We start from the raw sequence: 15,660 nt of genomic DNA on the forward strand, positions 1-15,660 counted from the left end.
ATTTTATAATTGGGTTAGATTACCCAGAGGACACGTCTTGTATTTTCCTTTTAGTTCGTGCACCTGAAATAGAAATCATGAAATAATAAATCAGGAAGCAATATGAGGAATCATAAATCCACTAATAATATGAATCAGCTGGACTATAGGGGTAATGGTTGAGCCTCACTGCAGCAAGATTTGGTTCATTGTTTTAGTAGTTCATTTTGCAAATTGTGATTATATAAAGAAACTACACTGTGGTAGGATACAGCATTGTCTTTCTCTTCATAAATTAAGGCCTCGGACTTAGGCATGATGCAAGTCGGATGTTTTGTCCTGAAATACTGGAATATTATTACGTGATTTTTATTCTTCGGATTATTATTTCTCTCTCTCTCTCTCTATATATATATATATATAGATATATATAGAAATAATATATTGTGGCAATATATTGTGAGCAGGTTTTTTTTCCCCCTGAAGAACAAATTGGCCATATCAGGACCAAATCCTCACTCTTTGTATCTAGCAAAAGGAACATATTTTAATGAAGTACATTTTAATTTGAAATGCTTATGCTCAGTGCTGAGAAGGCAAGTGCAGGACTTCAAAGAACAGCTGAGTATTGCAAATCTAGAAAATTCTCCAGTAATCTTTGGCATTTACTTTTTGCAGCATGAAGCAGATAGTGCTTTTTTTTTCTTCCTCCTTTTTCACATGAAATGGTTCTCTTTTTCCCTCCCCAAATGATTGTGCAAGATAACTATTTATTTCGAATGAAAGTGCATGCAAAAATATGTTTACAAAGCTTTACATGGATTAAGCTCTTGGAATACCTACAATTCAATTCTGCCTCTGATACATTTAATTATAAGACCTGCTTTTAGTTATGTTTAGTATTACTGCTATGTGGTATCTTGCTAGAAGTAACAAATACAATACCATTAATTTGGACCAACGTTATTTGTTCCACACAGACACAAATAGCTTCTATATAAAGAGACGTTCCCTTTTCTTCAGTAAATGAAAATTCAGTAAATTCTGCAATGTTTATGCAAATGTAATAATCACAGACTCCCCTAGTAGAGGAGCTGGCCTTATCTTGGTGTCACGGGAAATACAGACATGAATATCCTTCCAAGATTAACTCTGATGCAAAAAGGCCTTTGCTGACCTGGCTTTCTTTTTAAAGACCATTGCCTGGTTTTCATGCAAATACTTACTTTGTTGTACGATGCACGAACTGGGATGATTGTTTTAAAAAAGCATTGTCATTTCATGCTAATATGCGTCTTTACTAAAATTCAGACCAGAAGCTTGTAAGTGCCTAGGCCTGATTTAATGGAAGGCGAAATAAGAAAATCTATTCATCCAGCGCCTTAGTTTTGTTATGACAATATAGAAGACCACACAATTGAAAATGGATATTGGCATGAGGCGAGAACCCATTTTTGCCTTTAATAATGATTGTTGTCCTTGTTTTTCCCAGTTGGGATGTTGTTGCAGTGCTGCATGAGGGATCTTTTACAGGGTTGTTAGGAAGAAAATAGAATGGGCTGCATCTGTATTGTATTTATTTGCACCCTTGGCTCCTTGAAGTTTTAAAATCAAAATATTTTCCTCTAACAAAGATGTTCAGTGATATCCACAGATTTAATGCTACATTAATAACGAGGGAAGCGATGGTAGCTGTAGCAGCGCTAGTCAGTAGCAGTTGCCCCCTAGTGCACAGATAAAGGGTAAACAGCAATTACACAATGCTTGCTGGTTTTTCTTGCTTGTTTGCCAAAGTGGCAGCTCTTTAAAGATAGGTATGGCAATTTGAATTGTCCAGTTTGCGTTCCCTGACAGGAAATAGGATACAGTATAATGTGAGCTTTGTTTGCGTCCCTATGTCACCTTTTCCCTTTAATACTTTAGCATGAGAAAACTAACTGCATACAGAGCGAGTAAAAACTGCAGTGCAGCTCCCAACCAGGAGCACAACCACAGAAGTATGGAATTGTGCACGTGGTTCATATTCTCTTTGATTTAAAGAGCCAGTCCTCTTTAAAGATGCAAGCAGCGCATGTGCTATATCTAATGTGACAGGTTCAAACATTTCGATCTGGGAGTGCCAGAGGAAAGATTGCTTATTGTTGAAACATTAATGTGTTTCTGATCTTTTTGTATTTTAGAATACAACCTGCTTAACATTCTCAAAATATAATACAGTACATGGTATCCATGCATTAATGCTTTTTGCAGAGTGCTCTGAACATTTGAAAGCACTGATTAAATCTGGGCGGAGAGGGAAAGAGATACAAATAAGAATACAATTTACTTAAAGAATTTTCTTTGCAGGGGAAAAAATCTTTGCTATCTTTATTTTTCGTTTTAAATAGGGACACAAACTTCTGGTGAGAATGCAGTGAAGAAGCAGCCCACATATTTTTCACAATAAAAATGTATACTTCATCATTATGATGCAATTTGGAAGCAAATGTATCAATATTACTCTAAAACGTATACTGGTCTTGTTTTAAAAAGAACATCTGCAGCTTTTTCCCCCACTGCACTCGTAACAGAATGTAGAGGCCTATCGGTAATAGTTAGGTTTCAAATAGGCTTTCACGTATGCAAACATGTCTTCCCTGCTAGTGTACTTCCTTGTAGAACAGGGACACTGTTCTGCACTAAAGACAGTTAAGGTTGAAACAGGAAAACTTATCCTTGCTGCTAGGCAGAAGTCCAGTTTCTAAAATAAATAGCTGTATGCTTATTTCACTTGCCCTGAAGGAATTTATTAAGTTGAAACATGCAACTGCTGCATACTGAGTATTCTCCCACATTTAGCTGTTAAAAAAATGATTCCAGCAAAAATAAAATAAAATACTAATGCTTTTTAAAAAATCTAGAGCTTCATTGAAACAAACAAGGTTTTGTGAACCTAACTTGCTTCTTGATAGCAAGCAAGATGTTAATTAGGTTAGTGGTATATTCTTGGCTCCAATAAATTGCTTGAAGAAATTGTAATGATTCTGATACACCAAGTAATTATATTTTAATTGGATACGCTACATTTATCTTCTGCTAAATCTGTTTTTATTTGTCCTAAATATGTGTTCAAAGAAAGGCAAAATGGAGTTACTACTTCATATGCAAAATTATAAGACTGGTAAGGAAAGTAGAAAAATAAATTATAAGGAATGGTTGATTGTTATGAAGACAAGCATACTAAGAACAGCAGACTTTGTTCTGTTTTTTTTTTAAAAAATTCATCCAAATTAGCTATGTGATAATAATGCGATGTTCTGGATTAAAAGGAGTGAGGCTGTTTTTAAATATTTATCTGATCTGCGGCCTATCTTTGACGGTATTTGTTTTACTTATTGCTCAAGAAGGTTGAAATGAGATTCAGTGTTTTAAAGAAAGCATGCCTGTACATCTGACAGATGTTGCTAAAGTTGAATCATCCATTGTATGAACCTGTAGCTCCAGCCCGGCATTTTGTATTGTTAGGTTCACAGTGGCTGTTCTTCATATAAGGCAATACATGCTTGTCCCATTTTTCTCCAACAACCCCCCCCCCCTTTTTTTTTTTACATAACCACAATCTGGAATGTACATTGGAACCTTTTATTTATAGTCATGTTGTTCTGGGAATTGCATAAGAAAGAAAGAAATATGGACTAGAATGATCATAAATGTATGACTGAGAAAGCATCTGGGGCAATTTTGATGCACTCCAAAGAAGTATTTTTAGGCTGTCTTTTCCCACCATAGCATTTTCCATGGGGAAACATGAAGTTGACAACCTGTAGACTTCGAATCGCTTTCAGTAGGTTTTCATTTTCCCCCTTGTAAAGGTAAAAAAAAAATGAAAATGCATATAAAGATACACCATTTATTTTAAACATGGTGTTCAGTTTACAGTTTGGTCTCCAATTACATATGTTTGTGCAAGTTCTAATACTAGGGTTGCCCTCCTAAAAAAAGAAACTGTAGTGTATCAGTCTTTTCTATTGACTAGTTGAGGTAGGGCAAAAGCAAATGGTTAAATCTCAAAATGATAAAAGGCTGGGAGCCACTTGGTAGTAATTGAAGATTATCTCAAATCAACCAAGTCCAGGTGATTTTATGGATATGTCCATTTTGTTTTCTTGGCAATAAAACAATAGAAATTTGCCAAATATTTCTTCTGGATTTTTTTTGTCTAGTTTTCACCCCTGGTGTTCCTCCAAGTATTAACCAGGCCAAACCCTGTTTAGTTATAAACCCAGCCAAGGTTAGCCAAGTGCTGTTACTACTGATATTGCTGAAGACTAAGACATTTAGATAGAAACTTAGTGTTTACAGTACAGTATTGAAGGCAAAAATGTGTTTTTGGGGGCATATGGAGATAATCATTTAGTATCTATCAATAGCTCCTTAAAACAGCTGCATTTTTCCCAGGATTATGTGACTACCCTTCTAGGTACATTATTCCCTTTGAACCTGAAGCATGTTTAGCCTACTGATTATGTTATGTTCTAATTAAGTGCAATAGATGAAAAAAGGGAATGGATCATTAAGATTAATATCTTATTTTTCCAAGATACATAATACATATTTTTCCATCTGTATTAATTTGGAGGTATTAGCAATTTTCCCCAATTTGTTATCCTTCAGGAAAGTTAGCTGGTTAGGAATTATGAAAGTTGAAATCTAGAAGGACTGGGAATGTGGAGTGGAGGAGGGGTAGGCGTGTATTGATCTATCTATGTTCCATTGATGAAATATAGGCTTGGATCTGGTTAGTACTTGAATGGGAGATCACTGAAACCTTCTAGGACTATAGGTTGAATTGGGAAATTAAAAAACGAAATCCTAGAAGAAGGTGGTGATAACAATGAAAACTACATGCATCTGCCCATGGATTCATCAGCAGTTGAGCTTGACTCAAAGGGGACTTTATACTAAATATCATATGATAGAGTGAATAATATATGGTGGGTGGATATATGCCTGCTGAATAAAGAAAGGCCCAGATAAATTGTATCATCACTACTTATGTTCCTGAGTCCTTCATCTTCAAAGATTTCTTACTTTAAAAGCACCTATTTAAAAGCCCAGGCCTTTGTTCCAAACAAATTTGGCACACCCAAGCATGTTTTTTAAAATTTTTATAACGTTTGTTGTTGTGTTCCAGATGAGATTGCCTCACCTTGGCAAACATTGGAACTTTCATCAGTTACTGTTCAGATGATAGCAACACAAACTGACTCATATCTTGATGCTTTAAACTGTATGCATGCTTTACTTAGGTAGGAACTAAATATAAAACCACAAAGATGGGAACTCATTGTGGTATTGTGGTGCAAGAGGTTACATTAATGGTTGATGTCCTAATTTTGTATTCTTGTTCCTCTTGCATCGTACTAAAGTTTTTGTAACTGCAAAATCCGATATTAATAGCCTTGATTAACTCATTATATACTTCTATAGCAGAAGATGGGACTAATGCATGAATTTCAGGACTCCATACTATCTTTTATTCTTTTCTTTTAAAAGTTTACAGGACATGATTGGGAGGTAATTAAAGAGTTCCCTTCCTATCTCCCATCTGTCTCCCATCAAACAAATTGTCCCATCTTCCTCCTCCATATGTTGAACTTGGGGGAAGGATACTATTAAATAAAGAGATTTGGCTACTTCTGAAAAAAGAATTCGGTGTTTTAGCCAGTATTTACATTGGCTTTCAAAAACATATATTGCTGTGTTCATTTGTAGTAAATTCAGAAGGATTGTAGTAAATGCGATGTATGCAGAGATTATTTTCATTTTTATTGAAGGAATTGTAGACATAATTGGAACTATGATTTCAAACTGATGGCTTTCCATTTTGAATGTCACAATGAAACAGTAAATTTTTTATTTAAATTGATACATTATGGTTAAAGCAAGAATGTAAAACAAATTGCAGCCATATTATGTTTTATTTCCTCTCCATATGTCTGAATTATTTTAAAATAACTTTAAGCAAAAAAAGCCAATTTTCTTCTTTTTTTAACAGAGTAAATTATGGTAATAAAGAATATTCACTGAAGTTTTTTGCTTTATATAAAGCAAATGTTTATCAGTACCATTTGGCCCCCTTTTTACCACACAATTGTAAGGTTTAATTAAAGTCTTATATGCTTTTTGTGTCCTGATCAAATGAAGAAAATAGTTTAAGATCCTGATCTCTTTAAGAAACAGCTGTTACCATATTTCCTTATTTGTTGACACTCTTCTATCTTCAAGGGAATAAAGTACTAAATTAGTACTGTAACCTTGATTAGTCAGGCTGTTATTAGCACAATTATTTGTGTGTTCTTTGTAGAGTTCACAGTTCAGGATCTTGTGTACAAGTTCTTTAAAAAAACCTTTAACTTAAAAACTGTTATACCATGCTGTGGTAAATCTGAAGTACTTTGTTATGGAGCTGGTCACAGTTCTTATATAAGCATAGTCATCAAACTGGATTGATTTACTCATGTAGGTAATGCGTGGCCATGGAAGTGTCTGTTCAGCTTGTTGTGCCTCATGGGAGTTTGGGAGGGTGTGTGTGAGTTAGTTGGCAAATTTACTGCATGTCAAAAGGGATTTGTACATACGTATTTTTAGAGAAAACCTACTGCTGCAAATTTTACGGAGAAGCTCATGAACAAATATGCAAACATTCTTCATACATTGACAGGCAGTGGATTTGTTTCCCTGTTTTGGGATACCCACATCAGACAACTGGCATCTTGTAACGTAGCAGATTAAAACAGCTTCTTTCAGCTTTTGGAGAAGTTAAAGCTTTGTGTGAGACCATTCTGTGCTTTCTGATAAAAAGATGTGAGAGCCAAACCATAAATTCTGAAATAATTTAAGGTAGCCTTTTTGTACCATATCATGCCAGAATGAACTTAACATTTGCCGGTAACTTATGTTGAGTTAAATCTCCGAGCCATCAAGGCAGTTTTGTGTCTCTTCCAAAATCTCATCCAGAGCTACATAACATTTTTTGAAATTTAGACGTGAACTAAAATGAACAGAATTAGGAGTCTTCTGAGTGAAATAGTGTTTTTGTTCTTCTCTTATTGGAAAAAAAAAACCAATTTCCCTTTTTAAACGTTAAGGCAGGGAATGAAAGTAGAAAAAAATATATACCTGTTTTTATTACATGCTGTAATGTACTAACCAAATGCTATTCAAGGATACCCAGTTTTATGAAAATGATATGTTATAAATACAAGACCACATTATCTAAAAAGTAAACCTACTTTATTTATACGTTGATCTAATTCCTTTATCTTCATTTCCAGTGTGTACCAATGGTATTTAGTTGGTCATTTTTAAAATGTATTTTGCTTAGACCACAAGGCAATAAAATTAGAAGTTCGATTCTTATATTTCAGGAGTATTTTCTTATTTGTTCATTTGTTTCTATCACTGTGTCTTTTCTGTGATACTTGCTGCCTGATACTATTCTGTGTATGGGACTCTTGAGTGGCAGTTGGGTTAGGATCATTGGTACATCTTTATTACATGAACATCTACATTTACAGTTTGATGAACTGCTAAAGAAATCCAGCTAATCCTCGATTTACAACAGTTCATTTAGTGACCATTCAAAGTTACAATTTCACTGAAAAAAGTGACTTATGACCATTTTTCACACGTACAACTGTTGTAGCATCCCCATGGTCACGTGATTTCCATTCAGATGTTTGACAACTGACTTACATTTATGATAGTTGCAGTGTCCAGGAGTCATGTGATTGCCTTTTGCGATCTTCTGACAAGCAAAGTCAATGGGGAAACAACCATTTTATTAATTTAGCAGTGATTCACTTAACAAATGTGACAAGAAAAATTTTAAAATGGGGCAAAACTTACTTAACAAATTTCGGGCTAAGTTATGATTGTAAATTGAGGATTACCTGTATATGGACTAATCCTTTGCTTGTAAGCTTTTAGAAAATAAGGGTAGTGGATCCCTTATTATCTGTACCTTATTATATTTTTTCCTTGAAGCAAGATTTTAGTTTATTTCACAATTATTATTTGGCCATTTAGTATAATAAAATTTTCCAAGTTTTAATTTCAGGATATTGGGTAAATGTGAAAAAAATCTGCTAAAAATATTCAGTTTATGGAAAAGGTATAGAGGTTATTGCAGAATTGTGTCACTTTTTTCAGTTTTCCTATATTAACAACAGAAAATAGACTATATTTCCTTTAGTGAGGATGGTAGAATAAAAGATTTTGACATACAGAGATAGGGATATATACAAAAGATAAGGAATGGGAATATATCCATCAATATGTACTATTGTTAAATAAAAAATGGAGTAACGGTGAAAATTAGTTAAAATTATTTATGGGCTCAACTACTTGTCAATCTGGTAGTGTGAACTAATGCACCTCTACCTTCTCAGCTTCTAAGAATGACAGTTAAGGGAGTTTCTGTTCAAAATTACTGTTACCTATATTTTTTCACAATAATTGGTTGTTAGCAAGCCTCTTGATGCCTAAGGAAATGTATATTTTAAGAACATGTAAAAAAAAAAAAGATTGTGTGTGGTACATGCTTTTTTATGTCTTTAGATGTGTTGAATTACTGTGGAGTCATTCCTGGTACATTTACAGACTTATTTTCCAGTTATGGATTTCTTTTTCAATACTGGATGCTTTCACAGACATTGTTATAAGCTATATCAGGTGAAAAATCTGATACTGCACTGAGTTGATGCCAGCCTTTAAGTAATTATGCTGACTGAATGACTAATTCAAAAACATTTCAAGCTTTTCTTTAATGATCTCCTACATCCAAAATTTAACTAATTTTTTTAAACATATATGTGGGTTTTTTATTATGTTCTACAAAAGGACAAAGAAGTGATTAGAAAGTGCTGTAAGGCTGAAGAGAATTGGCATCCTTGCACTGCTGCATAGCAACATGGAGTTCTGATGCCATATTATATTAATATGAGTTCTTCACCAGTGCATGGTATCTTAACAAGAATCAGCTGAATTCTTAATAAAAATAAGTACACATTAAAAAAACATGTTACATTAGGTTTGTTGTTATTGTTAGTTGTGAAGTCGTGTCCGACCCATCATGACCATATGGACAACATTCCTCCAGGCCTTCTTGTCCTATACCATCCTCTGGAGTCCATTTAAGCTCACGCCTACTGCTTCGATGACTCCATCCATCCACCTCATTCTCTGTTAGCCCCTTCTTCTTTGCCCTCAATCTTTCCCAGCATTAGGCTCATTGTATTTCTAACGCAACTATTTTATAAATTTTGAAGGAGGATTTCAACCTTGACATAACACTTTTTAAACTGGAGCATATTCATCACAATTCAATTCTATCAATTTTGCTAAGAAAAATAAATGAACTGTTCCTGACTTATTTTCCAGTTATGTATTTCTTTTCCAATACTGGAATTTCATCTCTATATGAAATTAACTTGTTAATATACTCTCTTTAGAGTATTAAAATTGATATTTCAACCTTAAACATACTAATAAAGTTCAATGATAGAAAAGCTTTGCTTTATATTTTACTTTTTGTTTTCTCATTGTAGATGTTAAGTCAAATAACTGGATATTGAAATGAGGATAATTATTTAGTAAATATAGTAAATTCATTTCAACATTTCAGTTTTTAAAGAAAATTGAAAAGAGAATTGTTGTATTTTTAAATTTTACCTACTACTCATCATTCTTTTGGAAATGAGAATGGAAGATGAGCTGGCTTTGAACTTGAAATACAAAGTGGTATCTGCAACTTAATTTTGATGTCTTAGGTATAGAAGAGTTATCAGACTGAACTATATGAGTAAATCGAAAATAACATTTTGTTTGTGTCCATGTTGGTATTGTTTCACAGAATTGTAATAGATATTACATGGTTTGAAATCTTCAAAAGAAGTTCTATAATTCTGAAGCTGACAGTATTCAAATGTTTCACAGCAAATTTTATCTTGATTTTTCAAAGTCCATAGATTTCTGTTTCAGATATTCGTAAAGCCAGGAGTGTCAAGCTCACATCATAATGGTGGTGTCATGTGACATATCAGGACTTTCCCCCCCCCTTTGCTAAACCGGGTGTGGGCGTGGCCAGTGCATAACTCACCCGGCCCGTGGGCCAGAAGTGTGACAGCCCTGCTTTAAGCAATGTATATTTTTGAGGGACTTTTTACTCGTTCTATTTAATTGTGTCCAATTTTTGGAAACTATTTGGACAAATCACTGCAGTTTACTTGGCAAGGTTTTTCAGAAATGGTTTCCCATTACCTCCTTCCTAAGGCAGAAAGAAAGTGACTGGCCCAAGATCACCCAGCTGGCCTTGGCCTTAAGGCAGGATTAGAACTCATGGATTCCTAATTTTTCTAACCTGATGCCTTAACCACTACTTCGTGCTAGTTTTTATTAGTAGTGCTATGCATTAATAAATATAGTGAAACAAAGTAAAGCTAGAAATCAAAAAGTGGGTCAATACCAGAGCTTAATATTAATTAAGAACATAACATTAATTAATCCATTTATGTTCCATTTTTTCCTTCAGAAGTTTTCCTACTCTCAAGTGAGAAATAAATTATAATTAGATGTTTGACTGGATCAAAACCATCCATTGAACTTTATGGTTCTGCATCAATTTCAGCTTTATACAGTTGTAGACTAGACTGAAATGTAAATTATACTATAATTCTAACTAATCTAAATGCAGAGTAATCTTGTTACCTGAAATACCAGGCAATCTGGAATACCAATATTATTAAGAAATAGCATTCTTATACTTTTTTGTGCAGTAATTATTGCTTACTGAAATTATTGATAGTTACTGTTTATAGGATATTGTATAGTACAATACCTAATTATAAAGTATGTAGTAAATGTCCTCTAGTGCTATCTTACAGGATTAGTATTTATTTTAGAAATAATAAATTTTGGGAACTTTGGATATGAAAGAACACTTTTTTACTTACTATCCACAGATTATTTGTTATAATATTTAAACATGTTTCTTATGTTTTAATGATTTTTATCTTGACATTTTACTGTTCTATTGATGTTTATTAGGATTTGGGAATGAATTTTAATTACATAGTCCTATATTAATAATTGTGTTAACTATAATTCCTTATAAAATAATTTTCACTTAAGTTTGAAGTCCATGGCTTTTAGTTAAATTGTAGAGGATCAAACTGATTACATTTAGTATACAGCACTTTCAATCTGCATTTTCATTTTCATTTGTATTACAGCAGTATAATGAAATATAAAGCAGAAAACCTCAGAATAGCTATTTATGAATTCTGCATGTTGACAACAGAACCATACTTATTAAAACATAAGAATTATACCTTCTAATATAAATTGTCACTTGGCATCTAAAACTGTATGATTCAGCCAAGGAAGTGTTGCTGGAAAGAATCATAGAAAACAATCATAATGTGCTTTTGTATCTATTTCTCAATGGAATGGGATCCTTTTGAATAGATACCAAATAAGGATATGCCAGGTTCATGTCAACAGAAGCAATGTCTAATATTCCAATATAAGGTCACTTTTTATTTCACTTGATTTGACTTTATTGCTGGCAGACTAAGTTGTAGGCTGATGAGCTTTTTTTTGTAATATATGAATAATAATTACTTAAAACATAAAAGCTATTATGTTTTGAAATTATATTTTACTTTGTTGAAATTGTGTGTGGTACTTTGAATAATTTTTTGACATGGGAGATGGGCTAGAGTTCTAAAGGATTGTTCAGGTATATGTACAGTTTTAGCAAATTCTGCAAAATGTGGCATTTTTAGACATTTACTAAGCCATTAATAATTTTGTAGTTAATTTCTGCTTCAAGTTCTTATATTTAGAAGTGATTAGTACATTGAAAAAAAATAACTGAAAATGCTCTTTTGCTTAGCTTACCTCCTGCTCTAAACTGTTCTTTGTGTTTATTTGCAGGATCGTACAAGAACTTTTGACATGCATTCACTGGAGAATTCATTAATCGATATAATGAGAGCTGAAAGTGATTCTCTGAAAGGTAACCTTGGATTACTATTTTTTGGGATTAAATAATTAGAATAATCTAGTTGCACAGAGTTGTAGAAAGTTCAATTTATATTACAGTTAAAGCATTTACCACCCATGTGTCCTTCACCAATTCTCTCAATCTTTCATCATAAGCAATTAAATCAAAGCTACCATTGAAAAATCCCTTTTTCATGTATGAACCATTTGTTTCAAACAGACCCTTTTCTAACCATACTCACCATACAGTCACTATGCTTATTCTCTGTTGGGTCCCCAAATGGCCCAGTCACTTTTCCTGTACGCTCTCATCTCATTCTCACCTATCTGTTCATGCTCTCTAAAGGATTATGAGAGGTTCTGAATGTTAGTCAGGCCATTAATTGGTATTAATATTGAAAAACAATGAAAGAAGTGAAAGAAATAAAACTAAAAGTGGCATAAGTGCAGGGTGAGAAACATGAGTTCTGCATACAAAATGTTTAGAAAACAGATTAATCTCTCAAATGAATAAACAGGAAATGGACATAAGGAAAGAGAATATAGAAGCCACTATTAAATTTCAGTGCAATAAAAGTGCTTGGAACTATTCTAAGAGAAAGTCTGAAAAAGCATACTTGCTGAAATGAAGTGAATGAAGTGAAAAAGTCTAAAAGCCATGAATGTGCTTAAAATAAGGGAGATACAGATTGTATAGCTATTATAGAGCTATCTCAAAGGGTAGGATTGGATATAATACTATAAACATTAGTGCCCCAAAATTATGAAAATATATATCCTAATATAAATATTAGGATAATTATTAAGGCTTCAGGTAATATTCAAATGTGAATGTAGTTTACTTACTGAATAGCTTAAAAGTTTCATCTGTATGAAATGCTTGAGAGAATAGTTATTGTTTCCATCTAGAAAAGGATAGGTAACAAAAGAAAATTTTAAGAAAACCTTACAGGGGATTACTTTCTTAAGAGTGCCTAAGAAGTTGCTTGGGAGAACTTTGATTGAAAGGATACAAGAGGTGACTAACAAACCACAATTTGAGAGATATTACATCTTATGCTGGTTGGAACCATACAAACTAGATATTTGCTTTTCAACAGTTATTGAGAAAGGCATGATAGTGAGAAAAACATACATTCTTGTATGGTTAATAGGTTTGAATAATGGGGTGTCTTGTGAGAATGTAGGGTCGAAGGTTGATCACTGATAAGAATGGTAGTGGAAGGAAAATGCATATGAATAAATTGGATACTTAATAAATGGTACAATATTAAACAGGATGTCGAATAAGGATGTGTGATATCCCCTTGATTGTTTAATTTATTTATGAATAAATGTGTAAAGATACTGACAGGGTTAAAGATATGTTAGTTAGTTGGGGAGCTAACTTTGTGGGTAGTCTTGTGCTGTTATGCTGCCCAAGAAACCAAATAAATTGCAACAAATAATAGATAATAGGTATATCATATGAGGCTGGAAGGAATCTGGAAATTAAAGTATTAAAGACAAAAGTATTTGTATTTGAGAGAGAAAATAGAGAGAATTATATCAAATTTTATCTAAGTGGCCAAAGATTAGTGCATGTACTGTGTTTCCCCGAAAATAAAACAGGATCTTATTTTCTTTTGACCCCCGAAATATGGCCTTAGCCTTATTATCGGGGGAGGGGGCTTATTATTTTGGAGCCAGGCTCTTTGGGAGCCTCCTCTTCGGGAGAGCAGCTGCCCGGCAAGCCCCTCTCCAGCAGGGCAGAGTGTTGCTCACCAACTCAGCGGTATCCCGAAGGAGCCAAGCCATGCAAGCGCCAGTCCCCCCTTCCCCCCTGCTTGCACAGCTTGGCACCTTTGGGATACCGCTGGGTCAGTGAGTGGCGCTCTGCCCAACTGGAGGGGAGGGGTTGTCCACTGGGTTTATTTTTGGGGGAGGGCGTATATTTTTGTCCACTCCAAAAATCTGGCATGGCCTTATCTTCAGGACATGTAATATTTTCAGGGAAACATGGTAGCTGAATTTGTATAACTTGGTACAATAGTTTGCAAAGATGGGCAAATGATTGGAGAAATGTTAAGACATTAAGAGGCTAGTAGAAGGATGGTAAATAATATGTGGTTTGTTTTGCGAGGAATAAACATTTTTCAAAAGAAGTAAAGAAAATGAGCATTGGGTATTTCAGGAGAAATGTAAAAGAAGGTTGAGTGCAGAGGAACTGCAATAGGAACATAAAAAGTAAGTTAAATGCAGTGAAAATGCAGTAGTTTAGCAGTATATGTGGTAAACCCAAAGTGATAGGGCCAGGGATGAATTCATGATGAATGACTAAATCCAAAAGGAAATTGCCAGTACAAAAGTAGTCTGTTGAGGTGGCTTGATTAAAATGACTGAGGATCAAGTTGCAAAAGAGATAGCTAAAGAATGGTTGAATAGTTTGAGAGAGAGAAGACTGAGAAAGCCATGCTTTGATGCAGTTAGAACATAGAATATAGAAGTGTACGACTGGAAAGGCCTCAAACGTCTTCTAGTCCAAACCCCCTGCTCAAGGTAGGAGTCCTTATATTATCCCAGACAAACAGTTGTTCAATCTTTTCATGAACTCTGTCTGTCGTGAAAAAAGGATAGGAGGGATTGTGTAAAAGAAGGGGGGAATTATATACAGTTCATATGTAGGAGTTAAATGTCCTGTTACATGATACGTTATCCTTAGTTATATGAGTGAGTTGATATGATCCTAAGAAAAGAGAGGCAGGAACTTTGAAGAGCACAAATCAATGTTTGAAGAGAGGTATGGATGTGTGGGAGCAAGGATGTTTTACAAGAACAGAAAGATAGGGAGTCATTATATGTAGTGTTAATGTTTCTGTTAACCAGATTTATCTGTTTTCTCTTTCTTATCTCATATGTTTTAAGTTCTTTTCTGCACTTTGCATAATACTGCTAATCTCAAAGGGACTAATGGGATAAGAGTTTGTAATTTTAAAACAATTGCTTTTTCTTTTTATTTGATAGTTTGTCCTTACTGCAGTTTTTCTTCTTCTTCCATTTATCTCAAGAGAAAGCTAAGCATGTGTTTATTCCTAATGCCTTCCTTGAAATAAATGCAATTATGAAGTTTGGGATTTCCAATGAAGACAAGAGATTTAAAACTGAAGAAAATTCTACCAGTTGGCATATTTTTCTCCAATAGTAATAATTACACAGTATTGGGCAATTGCTCTCATCTGGTACAGGATTATTATGAGAAAGCAAGAAAATTTGTTTGATTATATGGGGAGTAATTAAGGATTGGCAGGTGAACTATGAAAAAAGAAGAGTTAGTCACAGTCTAAAATTAAGCAGTCAAGGCTTGGATGAATGTTTTGGCTCATGTAAAATTACTGTACACTATGACTCCTCTCTGGGAGTCATCTGAAATACAACATGATGCAGAATCTGTCACTAAATGGAATAGGAATACATAAAACCCACATGATCCTTTCTTTAAATAATTTGTTTTCCATGCCTGCTGGCATTTTGAGAAGTGTAGTCCTCATGTGCTATAATACGTATATGAAATTTTACATTACTGGTCATGTTGAGTGCTCCAACTCTTTCAGGCAGCACCCAAATCTCTGAGTGGCCTGAGACTTGAATAACTAA

At 34.0% G+C, this 15,660-nt stretch overlaps 1 protein-coding gene across 1 annotated transcript in view; it reads left to right on the top strand.

Moving 5' to 3' along the window:
- CPEB4 (cytoplasmic polyadenylation element binding protein 4) overlaps positions 1–15,660 on the top strand; it is a 58,207-nt gene that overhangs the window by 3,872 nt on the left and 38,675 nt on the right. The window contains exon 3 of the mRNA XM_032209494.1: positions 11,959–12,040. Within this exon, the coding sequence (XP_032065385.1) occupies positions 11,959–12,040 (82 nt within the window). The remainder of the gene's footprint in view (positions 1–11,958; positions 12,041–15,660) is intronic.

The sequence above is a fragment of the Thamnophis elegans genome, chromosome 2, assembly GCF_009769535.1.
Source record: "Thamnophis elegans isolate rThaEle1 chromosome 2, rThaEle1.pri, whole genome shotgun sequence".
In the NCBI taxonomy this organism is placed as follows: Eukaryota; Metazoa; Chordata; class Lepidosauria; order Squamata; family Colubridae; genus Thamnophis; species Thamnophis elegans.